The following is an 11,149-nucleotide window of genomic DNA, read 5'->3' as shown; positions in this document are numbered from 1 at the left end:
TGTTTTGTGACAAATAATGAAGCTTTTTGGTTTAACATTGTTTCCTCATTGATAAAACTACTCAATGGGGATACTTGACTTCTGTGTCATACCATCACACAGGCCAAACCTGACAAACTTATTCTTTTTCATACATTGTATTATTTATTTGGTTTCCTTTGTCTTCTTTGCCTTCTATCGCAATCTGCTTTTCTGTTGCTACTATGCAGAATGCCACAAACCATTTACTCCAACCTTATTATTTTATCCTGTTATATCAGAAAAGCAAAAGATGTTGTATCCCATAATTGACCATATTTAATTCTACTCCTCTGAGCTCTAGAGACTTTCAAAGAGCAGAGCAAAATAGGACGCCACCCAGACTGACTGATGTTATTAATATTCTTCATTTCTAAACATATTGAAATACAACACATAAAGAGCAACACTGTATGAGTTTGTTTTTCTTATATAATGTAGTTCTTCATTTATATTATCCAAGAGAAAGAAGCAAAGTGTTAGGTTTCCCTATATTCAGAAGCCATATCAATGATCATTTGTACAACATGCATCTATGATTTGGAATCTTCCTCTTCAAACTGTTGGGTGAAAAAGTAGCTTCTTCAGGTCATGTTCCAGGATGCTAAATGCACCATCGACAATCCTACTGTTAAATACAAGTCTTACCACTCAGGTGATCTCATCATTGGTGGCATTATTTCTCTGATCTACGTAATGTCTAACCTGATTACTTTCAAAAAAATTCCATCAGAAGAACTTATTGAAGATCCCTTGTATGTAGTTCTCATTTTTAATTATATCAGTTCCCAAATCTGACTGGATAATTAGTTAATGTATTTTAGGGAGGCCATAAATGATTGAAATATAACTTTTATCTTGAATGTACAGTATATATATATGTAAGAAAGAAAGAAAGAAAGAAAGAAAGGAAGGAAGGAAGGAAGGAAGGAAGGAAGGAAGGAAGGAAGGAAGGAAGGAAGAAAGGAAGAAAAAAAAGAAAGGAAGGAAGGAAGAAAGAAAGGAAGGAAGGAAGGAAGGAAGGAAGAAAAAAAAGAAAGGAAGGAAGGAAGGAAGGAAGGAAGGAAGGAAGAAAGAAAGAAAGAAAGAAAGAAAGAAAGAAAGAAAGAAAGAAAGAAAGAAAGAAAGAAAGAAAGAAAGAAAGAAAGAAAGAAAGAAATCTGTAGCACTCTACTTGGTCCTTTCTGGTTTCCCAATGTTTCTGTCCCAAACTCCCATGGCACACCAATTCCAGTATACAACTGTATGCCTGTAACTGATCAGATCACATCCTGCAAGGAACAGACGTTTCTGTGAGCTAAACCTAAAGTTAATTATTTTATGTCTGAGACTAAATATATGCAGACGTTCCATGTCACTTTTTAAAAAATTGATTTGAGTATGACTGGAATTCAGAGTAGACATAACAGTGGCCCAACCAACATGTTTTCAATTGAGAACAGTTTCTATTCTGGTTTATAGTAATATAAAAAAATCTAAGCACACTTTTATTTCATGACATATTGGCCTTTACTTCACATGTAGGAAGAATTTTGCATCTTCCACTGAATTTAGCCTGGGTAGTTTTGCAGTCTAACTCATCTATATAATTCTTTTTTTTTCCTAATCAAACAATCTTGAAATCAAAGAGAGGATTTCTTAGGTGCTAAAAAATGTTTCCTTTCCAGCTTTTACATATCACCATTCCTAATGTGGCTCAATATACAAAATTTGATCTTTCAAAATGAGATAGAAATATCCTAATACTAGAAAAACATTGTAAAAGCAATAATTTACAGTACTCAAAGTTTTGGATATCAAACAGGTTATCCTCCAAGTAGCTTATTCTATATTCAAATTTATGGAACGTGAGGACAGGTATTTTCTATACCTGGAATCTTGGATTCTAATTTGAATCTTGCTATTAACAAATATTATTAAATTAAAATGTAACAAATTCTTTGTTTGGAAATATAAATATTGTGACAGAGGCAGTACCCTCCCTTGTAGTTTGTTTCTACAGAACTATTTGCATATCTTGTCCTTGGTATTTGCTGTAAAGGAGATCAATGAAAATCCTCAGATCTTGCCAAACATCACTCTGGGCTTTGGTATATATAACAACTATTTGACGGCAACATGGACTTACCTTGCTTCTATGGAGCTTCTTTCTTCACATGACAAATTTGTTCCCAACTACAAATCCAGCATCCACCAAAACTTAATATGTGTTATTGCCGGACCAAACTCTCATCACTCTCAGGTTATGGCAGACATCCTGAGTATTTACAAGATTCCACAGGTAGGACCTGCACATGAAAAAAAGCAAAACTTCTATTCTTTTTAATGGAATTTACTGGATTGGTTGTAATCAGTAGATATATAACTTCAGGCTACACAACACTTAAACATTTTTCCTGTCCTGATTTAATGAAAATTATGCTGATTTAGAGGATTTTGTCTCAAACTGGAAAAAAAGAAAAGAAAAGAAAAGAAAAAAAAGATGAATCCTCTTGGTCTTAAGAGAGATTTTTCTTTTAATTTGAAATAATTTCCTGTTGATTTCCATGAAATTTCCAAACCAATTAAGGTAATAACAAAACTAAAATAACAAGAAATTGTAATGTTTTATATATTTTGAAGATGAAAGTGGTGTACTTATAATAAAAAAGAATATATGACTGAATAGTGATTTGTTCCTACAAATGATTTAAAATAGCATTTTGGTTTGTCTGCAGACAATTATGGAAATGTTTGTTCTATTGAGGCTAGGTGGTTTTTCTTGGTTCATTTTTCTCTTTCCTTCACTGGATTATGGAGTAGGAGCTTAAATGAGAAGGTGATTGGAAATTACACTTAGAAGGCAATTACAATTATCCAGAAGCATTACTTACATGACAAATTTCTCTGGTTGATAAGTAGTATCAAATAATCTAATACAGATAGCTGTAGTACCAATAATCTCAGTCACAAGACTTTCTTCCATGACAAAATATGATTGCTTTAAATAATGTATTCATTCCATGGCTTATGCCCCAGTATTTCAATCTACAAGAATATAGCTGCATTCATATTCTTACTAAGAAAAGAAAGAAAGGGGGGGAGGGAGGGAGGCTTATGGTTCTAAAATAAAAAAAACTATAACAAAATAGTGCATTAAGACATTATTGTTAAATTATTACTTAATGGATCTTTGGGGTTACAAAACCTTAATGAGAAGTTACTCTGACCATCAAATTCTGCCAATGAAATCTTTTGCTACACATTTACTGTATATGCTCATTTTTTCTGGATAAATGTGCAGCAGGGTTGTACCCATCACAACCAGCTATGTGAGTTCTCAACAGAGAAGTCAATACTAAATTGTTCAAAATGTTCAATTAATCCTACCCAAACTGGATGAAAACCAGTTTTTTTGACAATCTGAAATACCTTATTAGAGGTAAAAAAAGAAATAACTATACTACATCAATTCTGAAATCAAGTTTAGTTTAGACTACTCTGATCCACCATACAAACTGGCTTTTTATATTTTTAGTCTTCTCTCAAACCCAATGCATTCCACCCACATTGAATGTGGTTAATATTTTAAAAACAATGGGTTTATTTTAATTATTTTCATAGAAATTAAAAGATGATTCTTAATGAGGTATGAATAATCCCTGAAAATCAAACCAACAATATGGATCAGTCAGATTTAATTCATTTATCATTTATATGAAAAACATATGCCTATACTTTGCATTTCTTTATTTCCTAAGGTTACATATGGCTCTGCTCCAGTGACAGATAACAGGATTCATACAGCTTTCTTTTATCAGATGTTTCCAAATGAACATCTTCAAATTATGGGGATTCTCCAGTTGCTGCTTCATTTTAAGTGGTCCTGGATTGGGATACTTTTTCACAAAAATGAGATTGCTGAAAGATTTATCAGAGAAGTGCTTGTCATATTTTCCCAGAATGGACTATGTTTCGATTACATTGAAGAGTTTCCAACAGTAACTTTTTCAAATGATTTGGGAGAAAAAATGGATAGTTTTCTTCAAATATACAAAGTCATTACGACAAGCATATCTAATGTTGTGATTGTATATTGTGAAAACCAGATTATGGTTCTTTTCAGAATGATCTCCTCTGTTTCAGAATATTTGGACACAACATTAGAGAGAAAAGACAAAGTTTGGATTTTTTCAGCCCAGATGGAATACACTTCACTTCCATTTCAAAGAGACAGCAGTATGGACTTCATTCATGGGGCTCTTTCCTTCTCAGTTTCCTCAAAAGAATTATTAAGATTCAAGACATTTCTTCAGATGAGAAACAGTGTTCCAGAAGAGGAAGATAGTTTTTCAAGGGTCTTTTGGGAACAAGCCTTTGGATGTTCCTTCTCAAATTCCACTTTAAATACAAAGTCAGAAGAAAGGTGCAGTGGGGAAGAGAAGTTGGAGAGTCTTCCAGACTCTGTTTTTCAACTGGGCATGACTGGGCAAAGCTACAGTATCTACAATGCAGTCTATGGTGTGGCACATGCTCTCCAAGCCATGCATACATCCCACTTCAAGCACAGAGCAATGATTGCTAGAGGGAAGCAGAAGCTTCTCAGTCATCAAGTATGGCAGGTAAGCTCCTATATTTGCTAATTTAGCAGGTGATTTTGCTTCCATATCTACCACTGTCCACATAGTATATAGAATGTAATTTAAATATAATGCTGGAGGAATGACTTAGATGGATCATAATGTCCACATCTCCTGATCTTGTATCAAAAGGTTAATTTCCCCCAGAATAATAATAATAATAATAATAATAATAATAATAATAATAATAATAATAATAATAATAATAATAATAATAATAATAATAATAATAATAATAATGTTTCTTTATGATGCAAAGTTCCAAGTATTCCAAGGTATTTGGATTTCAAATAACTTTGATAATCAGTTGACTAAAGTATTGCTGCAAAAAAGGAATGCTGCCAATTCCAGTTTGCAATAATACATTAGTTATCTGATAATCCAATTAAAGGTGCAATTATTGTGTCATTTCTCCATTACATTTTTAATTAAATTGTAAATAAGGACCCTAAAAGGAACATCTCCCACAAACCTTTCCTATTAGTGATATTGCTATCACTTTTCAGAGCAAATTCTGTTGTTTAGGAATGGTGGGAGAAGGTCTTTTTCTCCTGGTGAAATACAGGGATATGGTGCATCCACTTTCTCTCTCTCAACATGTAACACAGAATTTTGAAAAACCATTTAGTGCTTTGGAAAAGATGGATACATAATTATGACGGGAGAATAGTGGTTTCAAGCACTAAAAATAAAAATTACAACACAGAGAGGACACAATGGTGAGGAAGGAGATAGAAAAAGGTGGCATGATTGTCAAATGATACTAAGGAAGAGGAAAACATGCTGTTCGTGGTTGTGGCAAGTAGTTCCAGGTGATGGAACTGTCTTACACCACTTGGATTGGCTCATATCACTCCTACTAGCAGAGGAGGTATGCTGCGGGTCCCGTCAGCCCAAATATTTCAGCTGGTGGGGTCCAGGACAAGAACTTTCTCTGCTATTGCTCCCACCCTCTAGAAAATCTTGTCCCACCCATATGTGAGGTTGGCCCCAACCTTCCTATCTTTTCCTAAGGGCCTAAAACAAGGTTTTGTCAGTTGGCTTGGGACCCCAGTAGGGGAACAGCACAATGTTGACTGAGTAATAATAGATCTCCCCCCCCCTCATACTCTGTCACCCATCCTCGCCATATGTCTTGGTGTTAAGGTTTGATTTTATCATTTACGTTTTAACTTAGATATAACTTTACGCCACCTATGTTACCCTATGGTAAGATGGGTGGCCAATACATTTGATAGATAGACAGACAGACAGACAGACAGACAGACAGACAGACAGACAGACAGACAGACAGACAGACAGACAGACAGACAGACATTAAAAAGGGGCTGTAGTGGTCCATAGCATTTCTCTGTCTTTTTTCGTGAGCATTTTGGATGCTGTTGATCCAAGTGATGAATTAATAGTATTATTATTATAAATAGGGAGCACAACAACGTCTTTTGAAATATTATTGCTGTATGTTTTTCCCATTCTTGTATGCCTTTATTAATTACTGTCATGTTCTTCTCTTGAGCTTCATCACTACCTGAGAAAAGTCTCATTTAACAACAGTGCTGGAGAAAACATACTATTTGACAAGAATGGGAAGGTTGCAACTGGCTTTGATATTATCAACTGGGTCACCTTTCCCAATCAATCCTTTCTTAGGATCAAAGTTGGGAAAGTAAATCCATCAGCTCAGCTAGAAAGCCTTCTTTCTCTATCGGTAGATAACATTGTCTGGCCCAAGCTTTTTAACCAGGTATCTATTATTCATTTTTCAACAGGTAGTTCACTGTTCATGCTGAAGCTGATCTCTGAACACCCACACAAATTAATGAATCAAGTACAAGAAAAACAATATTCTTGATACACAGGACTTTGAAGAGGATTTTGCAGAAGAAAAAGAAAAACAATGTCCTCCTATCTATGAGCTAATTAATGCTAATATCAAAGCCTATCAGATAAATAACAGATTTTTCATTTACATGACACATTATGCCNCCAAAATGATGATTTCTAGAATGTTAATTTTTAAATTCTAATTGTACTGTACTTTCATTTATTAACAGACACAACCTGTTTCTTTGTGCAATGCTCATTGCTCCTTGGGATATAGCAAGGTCAAAATAGAAGGGAAGCCATTTTGCTGTTACAAATGCCTTTGTTGCCCAGAAGGGAAAATTGCCAACCAGACAGGTAAAAGATGACATGCAAGAAGTTGTGTTATGGAATGTGACAATGCCTTTGGTTGAAAAGGGCAAGATATGGTATCTACAATGAAGAGTCAGAGAAAGTAATTTAAAAAGGTCCTGCCTTAATGGGTCAATAGAGCTAAACATCAATAGAGCAGAGAAAGGTTTTGTGCTTTCTGACTTGCAAAATTCTTCTAATGTAGCCTTATAACGATGTAGAATTTGCTCACTTCTTTATTTTTCCTGTCTGATTTTTGGGGAGGATTGATAACATTTGATATCTATTAACTCTGAAGGTTAATAAGTTTAAAGCACTATACAGGCTACACACCCTTAGGAGATAGATAACTACTATGTCCATGGGGATTGTTTCTAGTCAACATGGCCCCAACTCATAAAACAAGGCAATGGAATATGAACTGTCTATCTGTCTGTCTGTCTGTCTGTCCATCTATCTAATCATCAATCTATCATCTAGCTATCAAATTCAAAGGGTTTTCTTTTTGCTTTTGCTTTTTTCCCTCTAAAGGAGGGTTTATAATTTTATTTAGAGAGAGCATATACATTGGTTTCAGATTTGAGCTAAATGGCCTGATCCATACCCTTTTTTTACAGAGCACCAAATTGCATTCAGTTGGTTGATAAACTTCTTACAGCATACAACACGACAAAATGCAACTTATCACTGAAGATTCATTTACTGTATTCATACATAATTTCTTTCCCAAAAATCTATGTATAGTAAGAGATGAACAGGTTGAAAGATTTCACCAGGACATTGCCACAATGGAAAAACATTATCAGGGAAACTGAAATCCATGAACACTTTCTGACTATTTTTGGACACTGCAGACAGATAATACAAACATTATGGAATTAAATATGTTATAACATGTTTTCCCCAAAATAAGACCAACCTGGAAAATAAGCCCTAGCAAAATCTTTCAGGATTCTTGTAATATAAGCCTCACCACAAAAATAAGCCCCAATTAAAATTGTCAGCCAGACACATGCATTTAGTACCGTATTTCTCCAAAAACAAGTCCTAACCAGAAAATAAGCCCTAATCTGTCTTTTGCTGATCAGTGTTACTATAAATGTTGTTCATTTGTTCTAATGCAACAATTTATTTCCCCTAAAGCAATAGTGTAAGTGAGAGATACAATCCAATTTGAAATATACAATGATATCTGAATGAGTAATCCAATTTCAAAGGCTATGTTATCAGACAAATTAGATTTAATTTTTTTCTTAACTATAACTTTCCAGATAAATTGAATTTAAATTCCCTAATTCCCAGACATTGTGATAAATACCTGGAAATTCCAGGCACTCAAATATTTTTTTTTTAAAAAATTGGGGATGGTTAAGCTAACTTTCAATTCTTATGTGCTTGACAACTCTATTTCTCTTCCAGATTTAGATGATTGTATCCCATGTCCTGAAGAAAGCTATCCTAACAAGAACCAGGATCTGTGCATTCAGAAACATACAACCTTCTTGTCTTACAAAGAACCCTTAGGAATCACTTTGACCAATGTTGCTTTCTTTTTTTCTTTCATCTCAGCTGTGGTACTGGGGGTCTTCATTAAAAATCAGGACACTCCCATTGTCAAAGCCAACAACCGGAACCTCACCTACATTCTTCTTGTTGCTCTCTTCCTCTCTTTCCTTTGCACTTTGCTTTTCATTGGACAACCTGACCAAGTAAAATGTCTCATGAGACAAACTTCTTTTGGCATCATATTCTCTATAGCCCTTTCTTGTATATTGGGTAAAACAACCATAGTGGTCCTTGCTTTCATGGCCACCAAACCAGGCTCCAAAATGAGGAAATGGGTCGGGAAAAGGCTGGCCAACATTATTGTCCTATCTTGCTCCCTGGTACAAATCACCATTTGTAGTGTGTGGCTAGCAATTTCTCCCCCATTCCCAGATTCAGACATGCATTCCATGGTTGATGAAATTGTTCTGGAATGTAATGAAGGCTCAGCCATTATGTTTTACATGGTCCTTGGTTATATGGGTTTCTTGGCTTCTATCAGCTTTACGGTGGCCTTTCTAGCCAGGAAGTTACCTGATAGCTTTAATGAAGCCAAATTTATCACCTTCAGTATGTTGGTCTTTTGTAGTGTCTTGATATCCTTTGTTCCCACCTATCTGAGCAGCAAAGGAAAATACATGGTGGCTGTGGAGGTCTTCACCATTTTGATGTCTGCAGCTGGATTACTGTGCTGCATCTTTTCCCCCAAATGCTATATTATTATTCTGAAGCCTAATTTGAACAGAAAGGAGCAACTAATAAAGAAACACATGTGAAATCTTTTTGTTTATATTTATTTAGTATGCTTATTACTCCAGTTCCAACTGGAACTTCTTTTATTTTGCTAAATTTGTTCAGAAATAGTTCTTTTTTTCAGAGTAATGAAGAACAGTATATGCACTTTATAAGAAAGGCAACCCCATTATTTATATGAATAATGAATGTTTTTTTTTTCTTTTAAAAACACTGAAACAACCATATAGTATATTTCTGGTTGAGCGAATTATGGTTTTTCCCAAACATTCAATGCAGGAAAATGTTACATTTTTAGAAAAAGAAAGTCCCCCCCCCCAAAAAAAAATAATCTGATTTCTAGTCCAAACTGTTCAATTTTCAAACTAGCATTTCAGAGGGAAAAAAAGATGGAAAACTCCTACTTCCTTTTTCCTGCTTTTTCCTGCATTATCAAAATGTGTCTACACTGATACTAAGAGTGTGGATAATTTACTCAAGCACTTGAGTGCTTACTACTATAGGAAGCATAAATTTTATGGAGATTTGATGGAATGACTCTTGTGATTAGAATATAGAACTTAAAAATACTATTAATCCACAAACAAGAGAAGTAATTGAAAGGAGAATGATGAAAAGATGTTGTACTGTGTTGTACTGTATATAAAACTTAACCAAACAATGGTCAAATATTTAAAAGTAGAAATGTGATGATCCTAATGAAAGCAACGGTTAAAATAATTGGAAATATGTAAACTATGTTGGTGGGTGGTGACTATCACCAACTCACCCAGGGAGAAAGTGTAGATGATGACTTTCAAATCTTGTGTCTTAAATAGTTTAATCTCACTGATCATATTCTAAGGCACAGGTCAGCAACCTGCGGGTCCGGAGCCACATGCAGCTCTTTGAGCCTTCTCCTGTGGCTCCCAGCCTCTTCTGCCATTTGCAGAGAGAGAGACAGAGACAGAGAGAGGCACTTGCGCTTCCTTTCTCTCTCTCTCTCTCTCTCTCTCTCTCTCTCTCTCTCTCTCTCTCTCTCTCTCTCTCTCTCTCTCTCTCTCTCTCTCTGTGTGTGTGTGTGTGTGTGTGTGTGTGTGTGTGTGTGTGTGTGTGTAAAAAAGAGAGTGGCCTCACTCTATTCTCCAATGAGCTGAGAAGCTTATTGGGCAGGGCTCCTGCCTTGGCTGCATCTCTGCAGGAAACAGGAAGCAGGAAGGGCAGGAGAGAGCCAGCCCAATAAGAATCTGTGTCAGCTTGTTGGAGAACAGCTTGAAGCCAGCTTGCCAGGTGAGCAGAAGATCGGAGAGAGGGAGAGAGGGGGGAGAGAGAGAAACAGAGAGAGAGAGAGAAATAGAGAGAGAGGAAAGAGACAGAGAGAAACGAGGGAGAGAAAAAGAGAGAGAGAAAGAGAGAGGGAGAGAGAGAAAGAGAGAGAGAAAGAGAGGGGGGAGAGAGAGGAAAGAGAGAGAGAAAGAGAGAGAGGAAAGAGAAAGAAAGAGGGAAAGGAAAGAGAGAGAGGAAAGAGAGGAGGGAGATGAAAGAGAGAAAGAGACAGAGAGAGAGAGGGAGAGAAAAGAGAGAGAGAGAGACAGAAAGAGAGAGAGGAAAGAGAAAGAGAAAGAGAGAGAGGGAGAGGAAAGAGAGAGAAAGAGAGAGGGAGAGAAAGAGAGAGGGAGAGGAGAGAGGGAGAGAGAAAGAGAGGGAGAGGAAAAGAGAGAGGGAGAGGAAAGAGAAGGAGAGAGAGGAAAGAGAAAGAGAGAAAGAGAGAGGGGGAGAGGAGAGAGAGAGAAAGAGAGGGAGAGAGAGGAAAGAGAGAAAGAGAGAGAGAGAGGGAGAGAGAGAGGAAAGAGAAGAGAAAGAGAGAGAGGGAGAGGAGAGAGAGAAAAAGAGAGAGGGGGAGAGAGGAAAGAGAGAGAGAGAGAGGAGAGAGGGAGAGAGAGGGAGAGGAAAGAGCGAGAGAGAGAGAGAAAGAGAGAGGAAAGAGAAAAAGAAAGAGAGGGAGAGGAAAGAGAGAAAGAGAGAGGGAGAGGAAAGAGAGAGAGGGAGAGAGGGAGAGA

At 36.2% G+C, this 11,149-nt stretch overlaps 1 protein-coding gene across 1 annotated transcript; it reads left to right on the top strand.

Moving 5' to 3' along the window:
- The first annotated feature begins 609 nt into the window (after positions 1–609).
- Positions 610–9,133, top strand: LOC114922959 (vomeronasal type-2 receptor 26-like). The gene is made up of 7 exons (XM_029285223.1): positions 610–777; positions 889–893; positions 2,131–2,299; positions 3,759–4,619; positions 6,154–6,381; positions 6,692–6,818; positions 8,232–9,133. The coding sequence occupies exons 1-7, from the start codon at positions 610–612 to the stop codon at positions 9,131–9,133; spliced, it is 2,460 nt and encodes an 819-aa protein (XP_029141056.1).
- The last annotated feature ends 2,016 nt before the right edge of the window (positions 9,134–11,149 follow it).

Source organism: Protobothrops mucrosquamatus, unplaced genomic scaffold, assembly GCF_001527695.2.
Source record: "Protobothrops mucrosquamatus isolate PMUCROS unplaced genomic scaffold, P.Mucros_1.0 scaffold1428, whole genome shotgun sequence".
Lineage (NCBI taxonomy): Eukaryota > Metazoa > Chordata > Lepidosauria > Squamata > Viperidae > Protobothrops > Protobothrops mucrosquamatus.
Note: the sequence above shows the minus strand (reverse complement) of the source record. Positions and strands in the feature narration are given on the sequence as shown.

What these genes read in the sequence shown, in the direction of transcription:
- LOC114922959 (XM_029285223.1), top strand. Translation starts at nt 610, where the DNA reads ATGTTCCAGGATGCTAAATGCACCATCGACAATCCTACTGTTAAATAC. An exon ending in GGCCCAAGCTTTTTAACCAG is followed by an intron (nt 6,382 to 6,691) that starts GTATCTATTATT and finishes ATTTATTAACAG; the next exon opens with ACACAACCTGTTTCTTTGTG. An exon ending in GAAAATTGCCAACCAGACAG is followed by an intron (nt 6,819 to 8,231) that starts GTAAAAGATGAC and finishes TTTCTCTTCCAG; the next exon opens with ATTTAGATGATTGTATCCCA.